At 40.3% G+C, this 22,273-nt stretch overlaps 1 protein-coding gene and 2 long non-coding RNA genes across 5 annotated transcripts in view; 1 reads left to right on the top strand and 2 right to left on the bottom strand.

Annotated features, from left to right (window-relative positions):
- Positions 1-604: 604 nt before the first annotated feature.
- On the bottom strand, positions 605-3,570 carry LOC129350546 (uncharacterized). Its single transcript, XR_008603984.1, has 4 exons — positions 3,337-3,570; positions 2,829-2,978; positions 2,046-2,204; positions 605-1,107 (listed from the first exon to the last, which is right to left on the bottom strand). It is a non-coding gene; the product is annotated as an uncharacterized LOC129350546 (long non-coding RNA).
- A 2,031-nt stretch (positions 3,571-5,601) lies between these two features.
- Positions 5,602-7,010, top strand: LOC129350562 (uncharacterized). Its single transcript, XR_008604001.1, has 2 exons — positions 5,602-6,039; positions 6,680-7,010. It is a non-coding gene; the product is annotated as an uncharacterized LOC129350562 (long non-coding RNA).
- Positions 7,011-7,055: 45 nt separating this feature from the next.
- The window catches only part of crebrf (creb3 regulatory factor), a 35,745-nt gene continuing 20,527 nt past the window's right edge, over positions 7,056-22,273 (bottom strand). For all 3 annotated transcript variants that reach the window (XM_035940812.2, XM_055017179.1, XM_055017180.1), the window contains 6 exons: positions 20,307-21,490; positions 19,979-20,176; positions 19,078-19,267; positions 18,822-18,895; positions 18,463-18,582; positions 7,056-17,587 (listed from right to left, as the gene is read on the bottom strand). In XM_035940812.2, coding sequence (XP_035796705.1) covers positions 17,469-17,587; positions 18,463-18,582; positions 18,822-18,895; positions 19,078-19,267; positions 19,979-20,176; positions 20,307-21,490 — 1,885 coding nt within the window. In that variant the 3' untranslated portion in view covers positions 7,056-17,468. The remainder of the gene's footprint in view (positions 17,588-18,462; positions 18,583-18,821; positions 18,896-19,077; positions 19,268-19,978; positions 20,177-20,306; positions 21,491-22,273) is intronic.

Here is a 22,273-nt window from a genome sequence, read left to right as displayed (position 1 = left end):
CTCAAGAGATCCAGAAGTTGGAGAGAGTTAGCTTTAGCTGAGCCAAAGAACATGTGGGACGCTAACCTAGCAAACATTTCAGACTTTTCTCTGTGAATTCTGAGAAATAATTTACTATTTAATGACAGAGCTACATATCTTAACTCAGTCTCATTAAAACAGACTCTAATTCAGTGTCATCCATCCATATTAAAGTGCAGTTACCCAAAATGTTTGTTGCATGAGCTCCAACAAAACCTGTCCAGGTAGAAGGCCACTTTGACAAACAGGAAGTGGAAGATTCCAAGCAGATTTATAGAAGGGGGAAACCGGACTGTACTAAGTTTGGTCGAGTATAGAGGGGTGTTTTGTGGGTTTTTAAGGCTGATAATGATTATTAGTGAGACATCTGGAGTAGATATTCATTTGCAGTAAATGAAAGTATTTAAAATCTCAGAGTTAAACTCAGAAGAACACAAACTCTAACAGAAAACTTTGTTGATACGTTTTTGTTTTGTTTACAGATGTTAAGTTAAAGGAGTTTTATTCGTTACATATAACCAATCAAATCACTCCAGAAGACAGAGCGACCACAGGTAGATAAAGGTTCAGAGCCAAAGTAGCACCAGTTTTAAATGTATTTATTACCGTAAATCAGTAAAAAATAAAATACCGATAATCAGTAAATCAGTCAGCCCACAATTACTACAATTCTACAATGTATGTCTCTTTGCTTTGACTTGTTATTTGTACAATATATGATGTAGATTATGGTGTTTTTTCATACCAAAGGCTACACTATGATGTTTTCTAAGAGACATACGATGCTACTCTGCTTGTTCTGGCTCTGGGCTGCTGCACTCCTCCTCTGTTGTTTTCTGGATTGTACTCAGCTGCATGCCTTCGTCCACCCGTCCTCCGTTGACTCGTCCCGCCTGCCGTCTCTGGAGCTGAAGCTGGATTGGAACAGACCAACGTACAGTCCAATCACGATGCCAGCTGCCTCTCAAAAGGCTCCTTCATCTGGCAGGTGGCAGCACTTCTTCTGAGGGGAAGCTGAGCTGGCCCGGCAGAACTTTGGAGATGTGTTCCAGTGGTTGGTGGATGTGTGGGGAGATAGAGAGGAACCTTTGAATTGTTCAGAAAGGAAAACAGGGAACCCATTGGTAGTTTTAGTTTAGGGTGCTACTGCGGTGTGTTTTGGGGTTTTAAGAGGTGAACAGGAAGAGTTTTTTTTCATATTGATTATCTTTTACTTTGTTCCTGGTTGGAATGCCCATCAATGTCAACATGAAGTTCACTTTTAGTTCTGTTTATTTATTTTTATTTTACTAACACTCATTTGTTTTTAACCCCCTCACATGTTGTGTTGTTGTAAACTTCCTCTTTCAAATAAATACTCGTCTAACCCTCTGGAAACCAGCGTTTGGACTGTTTTTGTGTTGCTCCTCACCTACTGACAGCTGTGGACTAAAGGCTATACTGTGACGTTTTTAGAGCGACATGCTATACTATGATGTTTGTTGGGTGACACGCTATACTATAGGCTTTTTTAATTGACATATTACTGACTTTTTTGTTTTAGATTTTTTTGTTGTTTTTTAGCAACTTATTATAAGAATTTGAACAGTTTTAAAAATTACTATACTTTTACTCGTGCAATGAAATATTATTCTATGGCATTTTTGAGACGACATATTATACTCTGATGTTTTCTTGAATTACATACTATTTTGACAATATACTGCACTATGACATTTTTTGAACCACATATCATACATGACAATTTTAGGCAACATCCTATCATTTTGCGCTTTTTGAACCACATAATAATCTATGTTTTGGTTTTTTTTCTTGCCAACATGCTACACTATGAACTACAGGCCATACTATGTTATTCTTGAGTAAAGTATACTATACTTTGACATTTTCTGAACTACATCCTATACTATGGCGTTATACACAGAGTGCTTTGGTTACATGTTGATTTATAATCTAGATTTTTTTCTGTTTTGTTTTTTGACAGGATTACCACAGACCTGACCGTGAACACCGTCGACACCCACCTGAGGGAGACGCTGCCTAAGATCTCAAGGCTGCTTGGTCGTGGTCTTTCTGGCACGTTCTCTTCCAAGATGAGCCGGGAAGTTAAACACTGATGGAATGACACCAGGTCTAAGCCGACAAACTTCCAATTCCTCCTCAACTCATAGTCTCTGGGAAACCTACATGGAGTAAGAAAAGTAGACAGAGAAGTATATAAGTCTGTACACAACATATTTAAAAAGAAACCATGCTAATAAATTAAGTACAAAGAACCAAATTAGCCAATATACTGGAGACCAGAGCTATTTAATTTGATTAGTATAACCTTGTTTAGTAACATTTCAATTATTTGAGAGCAGTCCTAAAGAACTGCCTGTAATCCCAATCATAAAATGGGTTTGGAGGAAGAACATAGAGGGTAATCTTGATTTATATGAGTTAGGCTTTATAACTACTATTGGTAGTATTGGTGGTAGTGATAGCAATGCGACTACTGCTAGTAGTATACATTAACTACCGCTGCTGATACTGGCACTGCTACTACAACTTGTAATACTATTACAAATGCTGATACTACTTCTACGACTCTAACAGCTGTTTATACTACTACTGCTGCTTGTACTTTTAGTATTACTACTACTGATTGTACAACTATACTACAGCTACTATTAATCGTATGGTATTAGGTTGTCAAGCTGCTAGCTCGCCTTAGCGTTTTGCTAGTGGCTAACTAGTTCGCTCTCATAGACTGGAAGCTCTCAACAAGATTTCACAATGAAAAAAGAACCAAAAACTATTCTTACCTATGAAAAGTCATTCCAAGTTTCTTGTCTCAATCTTACGACGTAGTGTGCAGTACAGTGAGACGGTTTTCCAGTTTAACTGGTGATCAGGTTAACTGGCGATAGTTGTCGTCTCCAGACGTTTGGTCCGCAGATTCGTCACGATCAGACCTGGATTTACGTGAAATAAAGATACCAGATACAGAAGACTTCGCCGAAAAACGCCGGCATCACTACTTAATAATGTCTATATCCATGTAACAGGCACGCGGGGGGGGGGGGGGGGTGAAGCACCTGCCCCTTTTGCCCCTTTATGCCCAAAGTGCCCTTTTGTCAAAGTTATTTTTTTAATTATTTAATTTAATTTAAAAAATTTTTTTAAGTGTGTGTGTGTGTGTGTGTGTGTGTGTGTGTGTGTGTGTGTGTGTGTGTGTGTGTGTGTGTGTGTGTGTGTGTGTGTGTAAAAGTATTTCGCCCAAAATAATAAATACATAAAACAAGAATAAAAATAATAATAAATCAGATCTACCCTCGGTCGGTCACATGATCCACGTAGACGTCCCTCATTGCCCTGAGGTGTTCAGATGTCCTGTAGCTCAGCGCTACCGCCGCTAGTCTAGACACCGGAGACCCGAGGATTTAGGTAAAGTTGGCAAGATTTTCACAGATTCAGACTTCCGGCATCAATAACTCATGGGATATACGTTGTAAAAACATAAACAATGCCTCTTTCCCGTCGTTGTAAGCTAGACAATGTGCTACAAGGCCAGTTTTATCAAAAGTCGCTGTCTTTCCAGCTGCAGAAATAACATTGATGTCTATGAGCAGCCGGCTGTGCGACGACTGAACAGGGACCGTCTGCAAATAGCAAAACCGCTGCAACAGCGAAGGGAGGCACTACACAAATATTTAATTACTTAACTTTTATACACTGTCGTGTCACCAAATTTACAGCAGCCATCAATTGTCTCCTGTTGGTCATACTACAACTCTTGATTTGACACTAAATACAAAATCTGAATTTTAAGGAATTTTTATTATTTTATTATTATTTTATTTGTCATAAAATTCAATAACTTCACTCTTATACATTGTAGTGTCACCAAAATCATTGGAGCCATCAATTGGCTTCTGCTGGTCATACTACAACACTTGGTTTGACACTAAATACAAAGTCTGAATTTTAAGGAATTTTTATTATTATTTTATTAGTCATAAAATTCAATAACTTCTCTCTTATGTACTGTAGTGTCACCAAAATCACTGGAGCCTTCAATTGTCTCCTGCTGGTCATACTACAACTCTTGGTTTGACATTAAGTAAAAAATCTGAATTTTAAGGAATTTTTGTAGTAAATAAAATTCACTCACTTTACTCTTAAACCCTGCAGAAAAAATAAACTCCATCCAACCATCAAAAGGGTCCTACTGATCATAACCTTCATGTTTTTTCTTCCAAGTATTGTCCGTACAGTCCTTAACTTGGAAAATATTATTAGCTGTTTAACATCATGGTTTAAATGAATCAGTTAATGCTGTAGCCTTGTAAGAAGGCGTCTTATTGTCTTTCTTCCCAGTCGTCAGTACTTGAGGAGACAGTCTAAACAGTTTAGTTTGGTATATTGGTGTTATCTGATCCTCTCTTTGGTGAGGATTCCAAGTTCCATTACTATTCAGTATCATGTATTTGGACAAACAGGTGCACTGTGGATCTAAAAATATAGCACCACATACATCAAGAGAAGAGCCATCAAAGCTAATTTACTCATAATCCTTAAACTTCACACACAAGCTGCACACTAAATAGTGTGCACAAGTTCACATGGCAATAAACAACCCAAATAAAATAAAATTCAGTTATTTAGGTTATTAATGTTCCACAATCTACCAAAAAAATGGATGAGCACTTTTATCTGTTACAACAAAAAATATTTGAGATATATAACAACAATTTCAATACTAATAAAAAAATCAACAATAGTTAAATATCAAACCAAGAGTTGTAGTATGATCAACAGGAGCCAACTGATAGTTAGACAGAGTGTAATCTTTCTGCAGTACATAAGGGGGAAGTTATTGAATTTTATTACTAATAAAATAATAAGAAAATAAGAAAAAAAATCCTTAAAATTCAGATTTTTTATTTAATATCGAACCAAGCATTGTAGTATGACAATCAGGAGCCAACTGATGGCTCCTGTTAATTTGGTGACACTACAGTACATAAGAGTGAAGTTATTGAATTATATTACTAATAAAATAATAATAAAATAATTAAATTCATTAAAATTATGAATAAATGTTTTTATATCAAACCAAGAGTTGTAGTATTGCCAGCAGGAGCCAACTGATGGCTCCAATGAGTTTGGTGACACTACAATGTATAAGAGTGAAGTTATTGAATTTTATTACCAATAACAATTCCTTAAAATTCAGATTTTGTATTTAATATCAAACCAAGGGTTGTACTATGACAGTCAGGAGACAACTGATGGCATCAGTGAGTTTGGTGACACTACAGTACATAAGAGTGAAGTTAATGAATTTTATTACCAATAAAAGTTATTTAAAATTCAGATCTTGCATTTAATATCAAACTAAGAGTTGTAGTATGACCAGCAGGAGACAATTGATGGCTCCAGTAAATTTGGTGACACGACAGTGTATAAAAGTTAAGTTATTGAATATTTGTGTAGTGCCTCTCTTCGCTGTTGCAGCGGTTTTGCTATTTGCAGACGGTCCCTGTTCACTCGTTGCACAGCCGGCTGCTCATAGACATCAATGTTATTTCTGCAGCTTGAAAGACAGCGACTTTTGATTAAACTGGCCTTGTAGCACATTGTCTAGCTTACAACGATTTGAAAGAGGCATTGTTTATGTTTTTACAACGTATATCCCATGAGTTATTGATGCCGGAAGTCTGAATCTGTGAAAATCTTGCCAACTTTACCGAACTCAGAGTGAGTTGAACAGAGCGAGGTGGATGCAGAGCGGAGGCGGTATTTTCAAAGGAAGAGTAAATCCAACAAGTGAAACATGGCCGACACGGAGAAAACAGTTTCAACGAAATCCGCAAAAGTGTGGCAGCATTTCACGCTTCACAAAACAAAAAATATGCGTAACATGCAAGCTTTGCAAAAGTAATATGAGATGGAAGCACCACGATGATGATGCAGCACCTGAAACGGAAACACGTTGGAGTCGCCGATGAGGATGAAGGAGCTCAACAGCAGGTAAGTCACTACATTATCCTACGTTTGTTCCGCTTTACAGTCAGGAAACGTAACATTAGTCTCTGGTCTCTCCTGATGCTAGTGTTTGTTAGCTGATTAATGACAGTGACAGGGCACGTCTGTGTGTGTGTGTGTGTGTGAGATACTTTTTATTTCACTTTAATCAGCTTAAGCAGGGTTTGAATATGCTTTATAAATAAACGTAACTTGCACACAATGGTGATAGTAATTTAAAGATTAAGCCTCAAGTTTTAATTTTCTGACAAAGTCTGAGTGAAGACACTGGTCTGTGTTGGAGTGAGGCAGGATGAACTGCATTTAGACCAAACAGGGGTTAAAGTAACTTCTTACATCTCAATTTATGTTATGAAGTATTTTTTATGGTGCCTGTACTCTCTCTCTCTCTCTCTCTCTCTCTCTCTCTCTCTCTCTCTCTCTCTCTCTCTCTCTCTCTATATATATATATATATATATATATATATATATTTGTGTGTGTGTGTGTGTGCTTTGTGTTTTGCTCTTTGGACTACTTACTTGCCTTAACCTATTTCTCCCAATAAAACAAGATAATTACTGAGTTGTTGTGAATTGTGCTATAATACATACTCATACTATACTATCTTTCTCATTTCATGAACAGCAAACAATGACAGGCTTCATGATGAGAAAGACATCATGTCCACCACAGCAAGCATCTGTCCTGACTGAGAGCATCCTCAACATGATGCTCACTGGCATGAGGCTTCTGTCGATGGTTGAAGACGAATACTTCGCTACAATGATCTTTTTTTCCTGTCAGTCCAAATCTTCTCTTTCTGAATAAAGCGGCGGAAATTAAAAATGTTTTTTTTTATCCGATTCATCGATTAATAAAAAAAAAAAATCTACCGATTAATCAATTATTAAAATAATAGTTAGTTGCAGCCCTATTATTTACATAAAAAAATTCAATAAAGTCACATGAATGTCAATTACTATTCAATTCTATCAGTCAATTGAACAGACACAAGTCAAGATGGGGTGCTAATGGTTTTATTATTTTGATATTAAAATCAATAAACATAATCAGACTAATGTGGTTACAAGCAGAGCTGTGGTACCAACTCCTGGCTGATACAACAGAGAAAGAATGATTTGTTTTTTGAAAAAAAAGAAGAAGAAAGAAATAATAAAGAGAAAGAGGCACAATAACACGACAGAGATTCAGGGCAGGTGTCCGCAGGATGTCGAGCAGCCAGAGACAAAAGCTGTCAGAAGCTCTGAAACATTAAGGGCTATTACAGTACAAATTGAAAACAAACAAACAAAAAAAAGTCTTTTACATTTCTATGCCTGTGCATAAAGCCACCCACTGTGCCTCCACGAGAAAGAAAAAAAATACAATGTAAAACAAAAAAAAAAGTTAGTCGAAACAAAAGTAGAAACCCAGCACGACATTTATTACACAACATAAATATAACAACTGTCAAGATATTGTATTTGAACAGGCATATATGTGAACTACAAATATAGACGTCATTGCTAAAGAGAGGATCAAGTTAGTTTCAGCAGGATACACTTTCTGCAGGTTTTGCTTCTTTATGAAATTATAATCACCAAGAGATCTATTGTAGAGCACTTAGCAATGAAGTACAGCCTTCCTACTGAGACTGGGGAGAGGAACACACACAGGACTAACTACAGAAAGATCCCATGCTGTTGATCTAGTCAAATAAGTTACCATACAAGACCAGAAGCATCATAACAATGGCATGTAGCTGTGGAGCTCAGGATGACCGATACCTCCCACATCCTCTACATGTTTGGACTTGTATGGATCTCCTATAAAATCATCTTACTGTCTGTTGTTATTATTAATAATAATAAAAAACGAGAGTAAAGAAACAGAACAGATGCCGTAAGATAAAACTTTTCTCATTAAATGTCTCCATGCATTTTGGCAAGTCTGGAAGGAGATGTAGATCACTGCAGTGTTGGATGATGAGTTGGACATGTGTCGAAAGAGAAAGAGGGGTTTTGTTTATTATCGAGAGTGGGTTGTTGTTGTTGTTGTTTACTTTGATAAGATCAGTCTGCAGAAGAGGAAACAAACCTCTCCCCTCTCGCTCATCGCAGGGGAGGGTGAGGGGTCTCTGCCCACCAGCCTTTAGTGACCCCTGGCTAATCTCAGGAGCTCCCTGACGAGACAACTGCAAACCAAAGCCCTTCTGAACAAAACAAACAAAAAAACACTAAAACAAAAAGCACCCAGAAGGGGCCAAACATCTCTGGCGCAGCGGTGAAGTTTTCTCAGAAAACCAACTAAATTTCCCCACCAAAGTCAAGAGACGACGGGCGAGTCGACTCCCGACCTGAGCTCTGAGGATCAGCTGAACCTCAAGTCCAGAGTCCAGAACTAAAGAGTCCGAGTGAGGTTAGATTACTCAACGAGCCCCTTCTGACCGTCAAAACCTCCAATGGCAGACAGAAAGAACTCAAACTCACAGTGAAACCAGTTCTGTCTGACAGCATCCTGTCTCGATTAGTATCATACGTATTTCCACTTTTCTGATGACAACTCTAAGTTTTGTTTGTGGACAAATCGAGAGAAAATTTCCGTATCAGTTCTGTGCAATCAAGCATTTTCAGGCTGTAAATATCTTCTTCAATGCTAAAGAAAATCACCAGTAAACTTGCAGAATTCCAGGAAGTCAACAAGCCGTGCCAAGAAGTAGTCTGCAACATTATTCCTGTCTAATTTTTTTATTTTTTTTGGACAGATTAAACACGCAAGATATCACTAGTTGATCAGCGATTTTAAAAGCACTGGCAAAGTTTTTACTTTAGGACAGGCTAGCTGTTTTACACTGTTTCCAGTCTTTATGCTAAGCTAAGCTAACCGGCTGCAGTTGAGAATGACGACACTAATTAACTCATTGTTGTGGCTTTTGTCTTGATGAATCTCATTACCATAAGAAGTGATTTAAGGCTCTTTTACAAAAAAGATTAAACTGACAAAACAAAACAGAAAGTCTTTTTTTTTTAACTGCTTTGATCACATGAAAATATTTTTGCTTTAGTAGGATTTCTGCCATCAGTTTTTACGTTTTGCCTGTTTAGATATTAATCCATTTTAATTGTCATCTATTTGCTTATTTGTGAATCAGTTTTAAATAGATTTATTGCAACTTTTTCTTTATTTTATTCCAAAGGTCTTTTAGTGGATGTTTAACCTGTAGATGGATCATTCACTAACACTAATTTTAACACTTTTAGAACCATCTGCACTAGCAGAATGTGGTGACAAAAATCCTAACTTTGTTACATGATGAGATATTACAGATATAGGTAACATTCTATGCAAAAATACGACAAAATAAGTTTTATTATTTCAATGAGATTTTGTCACATTGATGTATATTGTGCCAAAGGGGAATTCTGTTAGATAAAGTCATCCTGGTTTCATTGAGAGTTTGATTCCTATCTGTGAATCTCATGAGAAGTGTCTGACTGCTTCAGCGGAAAAGCTATAAAGTCTAGTTTCAACAAATTGTCTCCTTGCAAGTTACATTACAGGACTAAACAAATAAATATCAAAGAAATAGTATGACCATTGGGATCAGAAACAATGGCAATAAAATATAATTTAGGGCAAAAAAAAAATCAAACGTGCAACATTTTGACAGAGTCAAAGCATAAATATCAAACCATAATACTCATTTTAAAAAAAAGGTTTAAACATACAAGCAGGACAGCGGCCACGTAAAAGATACAACATTCAAGATCGCTCTAGATCCTGACGACAAAAGTCTCCCTCTGTGAGCTTCCAAGCAAAGCCGAAACAACAGGAAAAAGCTCGGCCAGACGCTCTCGTCTGTCTGTATGATCCTGCTGAGGAAGACTAGTCTACATTCAACAGCAAAGCAGCAGCAGCAGAGTTATACCTCGCTATGTCAGCATACAGCAGTGCAGCAGTCAGAAACACAAGACTGACCGGAGTCGTCAACAGAAGGAATAAAATGGCTAATACAGCTATTAAACACAGCCATGTTAGCACCCAGCCACTGACAGATTAGCACCACAGTTTACCTCCATGCTCAGTTTGTCGCTTCATTCGCAACCTGCGACTCAGTGCCAACACTGGCTTCAAGGAGGGTCTGGCACTTCATAATAGCAAAGTTAAGAAATGGAAAGTTCTGTTTTCTGTGTATTTTTCTGTCTTGAAAAGGTCTCAAGAGGCAGCAACACAGTGCTCCATGTCGAAACCACAGAAGAAGAAGAATGCATTGTAATCGAGTATAGGTAAAAAGCAGGCCCAGGTCTCCCTCTGTCTCAGACACAGTGGAAGTTTGCTCATCTCTGAAACGGACACACCAGCGGTGATAGCAGCAGCAGCCAATACAGAAAACACAATAACGTGGCGTAGTGGGCAGAGAAAAAGTTAAAAACAGAACCAGGTTTCCCAAAACAGCATCAATTTAGTTCACAAGCTGTCATTTCTGCTCTTCTTGGAGTAATACTTTAAGAGGGAAATCCCACAGGAAAGTTATTTTCAGACATGACAAACAGCTTTTATCTGCCGTTAAAGGTTGATCATTATACAAAATGCACTGATTTAGGGTTCAACTGAGGTTTTCTTTTCATTACTGCACTTCAAGTTTAGGTTCTGGGAAACCCAGCCCCTTGTTTCTGTCGGGAAATCCCCTCCAGACTGACGGAAGGTGCAAATTTGTGTTCTCGTATATTTGATTAAGGCACCTGGTTCAGCAGGCATCATATTCAAAATATTGGTTTTTCTCCTTGTGTGTGTAAAAACCAAGTGCAAGGTGAGTAATGCTGTTGGTCTTTTGACTGTCATAGGAAAAAAGGTGTGAAAAAAAACGGGGCTGTGTGGAAATAATATACTGTAACTGTGTCATGGACACCCTAAACCAAAATCTAAAGTCTCTTTGTGCTCATTCGATAGCAGCAAGTATGAAATCAATTGACAGAGAGTACAGAGAGCCCAAGAAGCCATGCAGCAACTCTGTGACGATGAGGACCCTCTCTGGTGATGGGCCGAATTGTTTCCCAATCTGTGAGGAGCTCCACTTGATTCTCTCAGCGCTATGCGGGGAATCGGCATGCACAGACATAACTCCTGCTGCATTCTCGCCTCGGGGGAAAAACGTGGAGGGTAGTAAGCGTTCAGCCTCCGGTGACGAGGCGTTTTCACAAGCAACGAGGGTTCAAACAAGACAGGATACATTTCAGATGTCACAAAACAAACAGAAGGAAGCCAGACTCAGACATGACATCGCAGCCCGCAGGAGGAGAGGGAAGTTTTTAGTCATACAAACCCATTTACTTGAGGATATTTGGTAATGTTCGTTTTACAGATTTCTTAGAAGCTTCCTTGAAACAGCTACTGCAAGTATTTTGGTATTTTGAAAACAGGAATATCTTTAAAAAATAAAAAGCTGCTCCAGTGTAAACACAATATCAACATATTATAAACTTGCAAAGTGGTAAACATCTTTAGCAAACATTCATTTGTGTTTCTTTTGACTCATAAACCTATAAGCGTTCGCTCTCCTGTTAGCTCTGTTTATGGTCTGATCGACTCCTGGTGGACGTTTCTTAGCAGCTAAATGCTCCACTATGTTCACTAGCTTGTCTGAGCAGGAATCATACAGCAGGTTTACTGAGCTATGTGCTAAAAAGCTAAAACGATGCTACGAGAGCAGTGAGAGAAAACCAAAACAGTTTCTGTAGGATCAAAACGATGAGCTCAACAATGCAGAGTCACGTGATAAATCTTTTACGTCATTATTTTACAGGCAAGTAAATGATCATTAATTATCTAGTTATTATTTCTGCCTGTAATCAAATGTTGAGCCGACCTGCTTAATTAGAAATGTGTCAATTAAACACTGTCTCTCAAATTAGTAGCAAATTACATACAGTAATGAACAAGGAAACTTCTTGGAAATTAGTGTAAATTTACAAACTGTAAAACAAAACATTGCTATATATATTCCCTCTGGAGATAGAAATTAAATATAACCCAACCAATTCTAATAAAGTTCGTTCAGTTCCATTAAACCCCGCCCACGTCAAAACCAAAAATCGATTTTGTGTTACGGTGCACATTCTGCACCTTCTCCAACTCGGCACGACGCTGTCAAATCCAAGAGACTGGCTTTTACAAAAGTAATAATGGTACGCTTCAACAATAATGATCAACAATACAGAAATCACCATTCGGTTGTCGTTTAGAGCAAGAGTCGCTGCGAATCTTCCTCTGATTGGTCCAACAGTGAAATCACGTCATTATTAGAAAGTCAATGAGAGTGATCCGGGGAGAAAGAGGGGCGGGTGGGGAGTCTGGTCTGATGGACAGTGTTACTGGTGAGCGGATCTGAATATGGATGCCTTTTTTTTAAATATCTCGCATCGTTAATGAAAAGTAATCAGCACCATGTGACAAACCCCAGTTGGATCACGGCTGGAAATCATGAGTCCAATCCTTGGTGAGAGGAAGATGTTGCAGATTGTGTGAGTTCGAAGACCAATTGGGAGAAAGTGGAGAAATTTTGTGAATTCTTGTGACAAGTCTGTTGGCCTTTTTTTTTTTAAAACTTTGTGTATAGAGCATTGCACCATAGTGATTGACATTGATAATCCATAACACACACACGCACGCACACACACAATATTGTTTTTTTTTTTTTTTACAGAGTAAAGAATGGCGACAATAATTGGAATACATAAATATATTTTCCTTTGATTTTATATGTCATCACATATGTCAGATAGAAGAACGATATTACCCTGATTTGCTGAAGAAGAGCTTTATGGATCCACGTAGCTTTTTATTGGACAAGAGTAGCACAAAGTTACACACTCTATTAGCTTAATAGTTGACTGTATAGGATTTATGTCATCAGAAATAAAAAGGAAAAGGAATAGTTTTACTGGCGTGGATTTTTTCACTCATTTCCTTGACTGTTAAAATGCCACAGAGTCTCCTGGTTTGAATGTAAAGTTGCACAGCTTGCGCCTATCATGTTAAATGTAAAAACCTGCAAGGACTCTATCTTGAACCAGCCTCATGATCGACAGCAAAACACACGCAAGCTTCTGTTCGTCAGCTGGCCGTCAACCAGCGGCCCTTCAACCACTGTTGACCCCCTACCAGACCTGGGAATGAAATCATAGCTGAAAAACAAACGCTTCAAATGTTGTCGCAAAAGACACAATGAGCACTTTTTCAGACATATTTCACCACGTCCGCTACTTCAGTCAAGGTTGTTTTGAGCCAATCAGGCTGAATGGTTTTGTTGTTGTTGTTGTTGTTTACCGGATCGGCAGAGCGATGTCACAAACCTCGGTTGTGCCCCTCAGCAGTTGACACGTCTGCCTTGTTGTTATTTTCGTTTGTGTGTATGTGAAGTTATTTAAGAAGGCAATAAGTGTCCGGATTGAGTCTCCATTTGTAATTGGCTTGCCATACAGTACAGTGATATAGTAACTTCCCCCAAGGCGGCCAGGAACATCTTTCAAGCGAGCTCTTCCTGGCCGCCCCAGGCTAAACCCCTCCTCATTAAGTCACAAGTAGAAATCAGTTTACAAATGATAACAATATAGCTCTCTGAAGAAATGTGTCTACACTGTACATCACCCTGAAGAGGAAGCCAAAGCAGAATCAGTTTTTCCATAGGAAACCTCTACTGAAGGCAAATGAATCATGACGCCAAGGGGGTCAGCATCAGGATCAACGTAGGGGCCCTGGAATCAAAACCCTCTTTTTTTTTTCTTTTGTTTTATAGGACCACAAACACACCATCACACGGTCCCTGACCAGGATGTAGACCTATCCTGTCAAGACACTGGGCCTCGCCAAAGCCAGGCAATGATACGCTCTCACACACAACACCTCATATCATTTCATGGCTCCAGAAACGTGTAGATCTAACCCTCGTCAGGCCAGACACCTATTACTTGCTAGTTCATAGACCTAGCCAAGTCAGGTAATAGACCTATCCTAGCAAGTAGTCGTCAAGTACACTTGCAGCATTCACACCAGGCCGTTTAGCAGCAAATGGAAGAAAAAAATGCTTTTCTTTTTGTTTTGTTTTTTCTTTTTTGGACAAAGTGCTTTTGTTTTTTAAACATATAAGATAGAGTACTCTATACATATATCTAACATTTAGAAGATACATATTAACTTATACTTTATTTACAAAAATGAATCACTACTAAGAAAATAGCTATGGACGGTAGGGGAGAGCAAGTCATTAGGCTACAACTAGTCTAAGAAGTCAAATAAGGATACTCATCATTCTAGATTCAGAAAAAGCACCATTTCTCCCTTTTTAGACGGAACGGAAAACAGTAAAAATATATATATGTAGCACTAGCTGTTATTCAATCACACAGTACAGAAAGATTTTACCATCATCAGACATCATTCTGTGAAGGAGGACTTTCTTCACTTCAAACTAACCTGAATTCAGCCTCATTAAACTCCTATTTTTCATCGTATTTGCCTGCTAATAGAATGAATTCTGGTTGAATTCTGAAAATTCCTGAGAATGGTAGCATCTCCTCTGAGGAGGCAAGAGGGAGACAACGCAGCGGGCATTTTTAAAAGTTGCACACACTGCTACTTTAACGGCTGAACGCCACAAATGTGCATTTTGGTGAACAAAGTTTGATGCTGTGACCAGTCAGGAAGGATGTCTAAAGGCATGGTGAGGCCTGGCAGATTCAAATCAGCAATAGAGCCCCAAAGGCAGCAATCCCAGGAAATGCAAAATTCAACCGGCTTCATGATGAAAGTGAGAATACATGTGAAAATCGAAATGACAGAGCACAGTGCTGAATCCAGATCAGTCCGGGACAGACTCACAACAGCATCCAAGACAAAACTGCGGCTGGTTTCTCATCTGTCCTCACACTTTCACACTGTTGTCTTCTTGCTTTCCTGGACCTGTCCCTGTCCTCGCTAAAGACAGCATGTCCTCATTCTCCTTATAGACCATCCAAACTAGACCGAGGCTTCCCTGCATTGTGTTTCAGTAAAATCCAGTCCTGATTCTCTGTACTTCACTCAGCCAGTAAAGGAGCACAAAGGCATCAGTTCACAGATCAAACTATCAGAGTTGCATTTTAAGACCTTTCTCATCTTTTCCTCCACATCTCCTTCTCTGACCAAAGAACACCTCCAAACCAACAGGAAAACTAGCAGGCAGCTAAAACACAAAAATATATCAAGAACTTTTTTTGGTTTTTGTGTTTTTTTTCCTCTAACTTTCTTGATGCAAGGATAGGCTTTAGAAATGTGTCATGCTTAAAAATGAATCAATTGTCATGAAAAGTGGCATTTCATCATCGATAGATATATCATTAATGCTTCTATATACAGTACTTGAAAACACAATTCAGTTAATATTCTGTTGATGAACTAGACCTCATCTACATACAGAAATCAAACAAGTGACACAGGAACATAATATTTTGGTTACTGTTGGTGACATTTTGACAAACAAGCAAAAATGTAACATAGCTTATCTACTAGCGCTCTTGGTTTTTGTCCTAGCTAGCGCCATTAACACGTTTAGCATGTGGAGGGAGGAGTCAGTTCAGGAATGAAGTGCTTCCTAAGCAACAAATCTACTGGAGAAGCCCACATATGGGGTTAATTTTTAGAAAAAAAAAAAAACAAACAAAAAAATGAATGTTCCTTTTCTGTACAGAATTGGACCCAAGCTAATTTCACAGTTCTATGAAGTTCCCTGACCCTCCCACATTTCTTACATTCAATACGGCGTCAGGTAAGCTGTGCAAAACCTTACTTTAACTGGCTGGTCGCCATTTCGTTGCATGTGTCTTTGGTACAAAAAACAATCAAAATATAGTGTGCAAATATTTTTTTGTAACTCTAAATGAAAAATATCTCTTAACCCTCCCCCGATCCCCAAAGACAGAGTACCAAAAACCAAAAGTAATCTATTGCAGAGCCCTCCTATATACACAGACTCTGTGGCATCACGCAACAAGAGCTTCCATTTGTTTATGTACATTCAGAATATCTTTAAACGACTGAAATACACAACACAAGTGTGTCCCTCCTCGCACTCGCTAACAACCTCCCTCAGTGTAAAGCAGTCCTCTCCTAGCCTGGACCTCTGGGAGTTCTGACCAATCACTGCTTCTCGTTCAGTCTCTCTCACACACTCACTCAGACCTAGAGAAACACACACATACATACACAAGGCACAATGAATAGAACTCTGATCAAACACTAGTATGAACACACCAAACTGTCAATACCAAACTGCCTGGTCATCGCTACTGTACAAAAAGGGAAGCCGGTGCCGTTCGCTGGGATACACGTTTATATACAGTTTCCTAGAGGAGATGGATCACTGTTCATGTCGTCTCAATCACAATCGTCATCTTCCTCGTGGTCTGCCTGTTCCCATACTGGCAAAATGCCCGTTTCACCCAGTCCAGTTATAACCAGCACAAGGCAAAAAAGCACCATGCTACATGCGCTCCGTCTCCACGTGGTCAACTACCTCCTGCTGTTTAAGGTAACATCGTCAAGATTAGCCTTCTCCTGCCTACCACAAACTTCAAAGCAGCTGGGAGTCTGTTGCTTAACTGTTAAATTCTAATCTGAAATCTCACCTACTACTGCGTTTTTGTTTCGAGCATTAATGTGCTAAATGTTAACTCCTCCCTCATCGCAGTAGCGGAGCTGATTGGCAAACGGGATGGCGTGAACATATTTAGGCCTTCAGTTCAAAATATTTCCTGCCACCCCTTAACACCTCGGAGCACGCTGGCTTATTTTTTTTCCTGCAGATTTCTTGGCTACCAAAGCCAAGTGCTTTACTGAATGGGTCAATTTAACAACTTGGAGTTCGCTTTGTGTTGCCATTTGAGGTGACCCTCTTCTAGAAAATGATAACTGGAACTTTTCAACCTTTGATGTGTCTGACGTGTAACAATCCATCACTGTGTCAAAGTATTCCAGTGGTTACGCTTATGTGACTGTCTCGGCCCTGGAAGCAGACCTCGACAGAACCAACCCTAAACAATGCTCTTGTCAAACACATCTAATAATCACCGGTGGATTTAGGACGTGCTATTAGCTATACACCTAACCATCACTTCCTTTAAGAGGTGCTTTTCCCAACAGACGTTCATGATGAGTTGGGAGACAGTGACGCGCTGTCTCTGCACGCTGCGTGCAAAGACAGGAAGCTAGGGTGTACGCCATGCAGGTGCATGGCAAAAACAAGCACACATACATACACACAGGGAGTGGTATGTGTGTTTGTGTGACTAACAATGTGTATGTACTCTGGGTTGGAGGGGCATGCAGAGGGGAGCATAGTTACAATGGGACAGCACGGTGGTAATATTTTGTCCACTCCTCTCAGTGGACCGAGGTTTGTCTAGATTTTGGAGGTGGGGACTCGCAGGCCGACCAGTCCGCCGGTGGGATCGCCGCGTCCTGTGTTCTCCAAGATCTTGTTGACGAAGTCGGAAGTCTGCCCAGCAACAGGTGATGGCACTGCATGCAAAAAAGAGACACAAAAGTACACTCAGAATTCATGCTTTTTTGCCTTATGCATGCAGTTTTGCCTTGTGTATTCTACAGAAAACATTCCATTATTATTGCCTGTTCCTGTGTTATAGGAGAGTTTATTGAGTCTGATGAAACAGACACTTCGATATCCTTGAACAAATCAATAACTGTTGTTAAAGTTAGCTTCTGAGTAAGTGTTTATAATATGATCCAAAGGACGAGCTTATTGTCTCTGGGTTAGCGGTTACTGATTGACTTTAGTATTAACTATCTGACAGTTAGTACTAATTATTATTGATATTTATTTTATTATTATTCTGTCTAGTTTTTAACCTTCAAATAAAGAGCTGTTAAGAACTACAGGGGGTCTTCGATTTACATCGGAGTTCCGTTCCTACGGTGTGATGTAAGTCGATTTTCACCACAAGTCGGAACTCCAGTGCAAATGTAAACAAAGCCATTACGTGCATCACAATATGGCAAAAATGTAAATACAGTTGCTATGTGCACTTTCATGCATGTCTGAGTCATTTTACAAGAAAATAATAGAATATTGTAACGGACTGATATTATTGTTGATGCTGAGGTTTCAGTGTTTATTGTTCAGTTCCAGATTTACCTAATGTCAGTGAACGTGCCATATTTAGTTAGCTAACCTCTGACTGGCTCAGAGTCAGCAGTAGTGTGTGTGTCGAGCGAGAGAGAGTTGGGAACTGTGGCTAATTGTTGAGTTATAGGGTTTTTGGAGCTATTTTGGCCTTGGCTACAGACCACAGTAGAGCGTGTGAAGGTTCAATAAACAAGAAGATATTAGTGACCGGTCAGATTTAAATGTCTCAGTTGTCTCCTTTAATTCTCACCGAGTGTCTCCTGGATGAGCCTCTCCAGAGTGTCAGTCATGTTGGTTGAACGAGGAGAAGAGTCCTCCACTCGCACCACTATCTCCTCCTTGATGGCATTGATCACAAACAGCAGTCGGTCTGAAAGAAAACGTGTTTGAGCAGAAGCGTGGACATAAAATACAGAGAAAAATCCTACAATTCTCATCTAATCATGTTTATCAATGGGAAGCAAAGTTTTAAATGTGACAACACTACAAATAGACACAAGTAAAACACAATAACCATCATCAACATTACAATAGATTTAGATAAATACATGTGAGAGAGAAACACATGTAGAGTTTTTAGAACTGTGTGTGTTGTCGTCAGAAACCTACCGTACTCTGTGCTGAGTCCCCAAAGCTTCACCTTGTTTGCTTCATACTGAGCCTTCTTTTTTAAACGACAAGCTCTGTAACACACACACATGAGTGGAGGTTACTAATGAATAACAGGAAAGAGGACTTCTATGAGATGGCCTTCAGATCCTGACTACAGCTCTACTGCAAACAACACTCTTGCTCTATGTGATTAAACTGTGGATATTGGTGAGTGTACGTAAGACGGCAGCACGGTGATGCATGCATGTTTTACCTGGATGCCAGCTTGTTCTTCTCCTTGCGGGATCGGGGTCTTGCAGTCAGTGGGAGCTCGCTCACGGGGGTCAAGTCGCTGATCACCTTGTTTAGCTTGCGAAGTTCTGTGCCGATCTGCAGCAGCTTGCGTGGATTTGGAGTCAGGTCTTCCACGTCTGTGCGGCGAGACTTCTTCAGCATGTATTTTCCTTTTCAGAAGAAACAGTCAAAGCGTCAAAGATCATTCTTAAATCAAATTTCATGCTTAATCACCTGCACTGGGTTACGGCAAATAACCAGCGACCTGTTACACAAACACTGTGATCTGGAGAATAAACTAACCATGAAAAACTTGCTTGCACCTCTGTGAGTCAAAACATATTCTTTATAAACCATTTAGTCATAAAGAGAGACCAAATCTATATGAATTTTTTTCAGTTTTTACTTGTACTGACTTTTGGTGATGTGCAGCAGATGTAACAGGTGTTGGAATCCACTAATAAAGTAAATAATCATTGTGTGCTGGATCATTCTTCTTAATTATCTGTTTTTTAGACCATTAATACACTATCAAAATGCAGTATGAGTCATCCAATACGCAATTCACTTACAAACAAAAGGATGGAATAAATAGGGATATGAATGCATAAAAAAATGGTCGTAAAAGTGGTTGATGAGTTTTAATTTTCACAGTTTTTCAAGAAGGTGCAGACCTGTGTCAATGCAACATGCTGTGCAAAATCCAAACTGGCACAGCTTTATTGAAAGATGACACTAAAAGCCATATATGATGAGTTTTGTACCACGATCGAGGCAGACTATATCCTCACACAGCTTTTAAATAATTGCTGCTATTAATAAGCCTTCAAGGCCTCGATGCTACAGCTGTGTATATACTGTTTATATATGGGAGTGTGTACCATGGAGAGGCCCGTTCTTCTGGTACAGGTTGCTAGGCAGCGTGTGTCGGTCCCACTCAGACGGCTTCAGCATACGTTCCTGTTTGGAGGGGGTGAGCTGCTCGCTGTACTCCCAGAAGTAGCGGCGCTTTCCTCTCTTCCGGCTGGAGACTCCCGCTGTCAGGCCTTTAATGTCCTCCATCAGCTCCACGTCACAGCCTGGAGGAGGTGGAATTTAAAAAAAAACAAACATTTGAGGTGAAATAAAGACACAATGGAAGGCCATGGTAAGTAATGAATATGCATAATAGTGAAAAGCAGATGTCAAATTTTAACATAGAGTGACTACCAGGCTCAGAGAAAGCGTCACTCATGTCATCGTCCTTGTCTGCTTCATAGTCTTCATCCTCCTCCTCCTCTTCCTCTTCCTCCTCCTCATTCTCAGACAGCTCGTGCTCGCTGCCGAAACCCTCATCGTGGTCTTCGTCGTCTAGCTCCAGCCCGTCGCCTTCCTCCTCCTCTGCCTCCTCCTCATCCTCCTCCTCCTCATCCTCCTCTAGCTGGGAGTGAGCTCTGCTGGCCAGTCTGCTGCAGGTCAGGAACAGAGAGTAGTTGTGTTCCTCCTCGCTCTTCTCTGTTCCCTCGACAACCAGAACGCCACAACTGCCACCGCCGCCACCACCGCCGCCGCTGGCCCCTGCCACGCTGTCGCTGCTCACCAGCCCAGAGGTGCTGCCCTCCAGAACCTGACTCGCCTCAACCAGCTGAGGCACAGTGGCAGACCAGCCAACAAGCATCTCTCTCCGGCCCGTCACCTCCGGCCTCCTTTCAAAGCCCGACGGGCTGCCGGAGCCGCCGGCTGCAGCTCCGGTAAGTCCCAGCAGGGCGGCACTTGCTGAAGTGGAGGCCTTTTCATCTTGAGGCTGGGAAAGAGGTAAAGGGGGATCTGACCTCTCCAAATCTGTCTGGGGAGGCATGTCAGCTTGAGCTTTATGTACAGTGCTCACACGGACTTTAGCTTTCCGTACAAAGTCAGAGTTGTGTGAAGTCGGGGCCGCCATTTTGGTTCCTCGGCCCGGGGGCTTCATCTGACCTGGGCCGTGGTCCTGCGTGAGACTGAGGTGGTTCTGGGTCTTGGCCATAGTCTCAGTGCTGGAAGGGACGGGCCTGGTTGCTTTTTGGGAGCCTTCAGGAAAGTCCGGGAGAAGGCTGCGTGAAGGACGGGAAGAAGATGTGGAACTTGGTGAAGGCCGTACAGAGCCGGGTCCCGATCCTTGGCCGGGGACAAGGAGTCTCTTACTGTGACAGGGCAGCTGGGGCGGCTGAGGCTGAGGCTGGGCGGCAGGCAGGCTCAGGTCAGCGGGGGGGTAGAGGGTCTCACACACAGGCTGCGAATCCTCGCTGTTGAGCTGAGCCAGCGTCGGGGTTCGACCGATCACTTCTTCATCCTGGTAGGGGCTGGAGAAGTCATCCAAACCGAGGAAGTCCACCTCTTTGGTGCCCCAGATGTCACAGCTGGCCAGTCGTGTATATCTGTAACACATGAAGAGACGCAGTTTATCAGCAGTGAAACCTTTCAGTAATTCCTTGTTGTATTACTGCTTATATTAAGTAACACCTTAAAGTGAAATCATTTAGTGTTTGATCTTAGTATCAGCCATTCAAATCCTTCAGAATACCTGCAAATTGTTGGTTGATGCGAGTATTGTTCATCATGTTTTCTCTTGTACATCTAAATGTAAACATGCCTGCAAATATTACAATAAATGAATCATCAACAGAGGAGTAGTCAGCAACAATTGTCCCTGCAAAAATACCCAAATAGTACTGCTCTGTATCAATGTAAAGAGAAAACATTTGTGCTTTGGACTGTTGGCGAGATGTCTGAATACGCCACCTTGGACTCTGGGAAACTGACACACTTTTTTTTTTGCACAATTTTCTGCCATTCTATAAAGCAGATGAATAATTAATTAATCAATTAAGTGTTCAGCATAATCATCAATAATGTAAATGATCATTGCAGGGTGAAATGTAAACCTGTTACCTCCAGAGTCTGACTGATCCAGAGGAAACAGACGGAGAATGAAAGTTACACACTGAAGGCAACTAGTCACATGATAGGACTGGTCATACAACAAAAACACAAACCCACAAGACAGCTTGATCTACTACAGCTGAAAATGACATTAATTTAGAACTTTCCTCTGGACTGTTTTCACTTTTTCTAGGCCTCTTTTAAATAATTCCCATTGTGGTCATGTATTTACAATGTAAACTAGACTACACTGACTCTGTATGTGATGAGTCTGTATG

Source organism: Amphiprion ocellaris, chromosome 14 (assembly GCF_022539595.1).
Source record: "Amphiprion ocellaris isolate individual 3 ecotype Okinawa chromosome 14, ASM2253959v1, whole genome shotgun sequence".
In the NCBI taxonomy this organism is placed as follows: domain Eukaryota; kingdom Metazoa; phylum Chordata; class Actinopteri; family Pomacentridae; genus Amphiprion; species Amphiprion ocellaris.
Note: the sequence above shows the minus strand (reverse complement) of the source record. Positions and strands in the feature narration are given on the sequence as shown.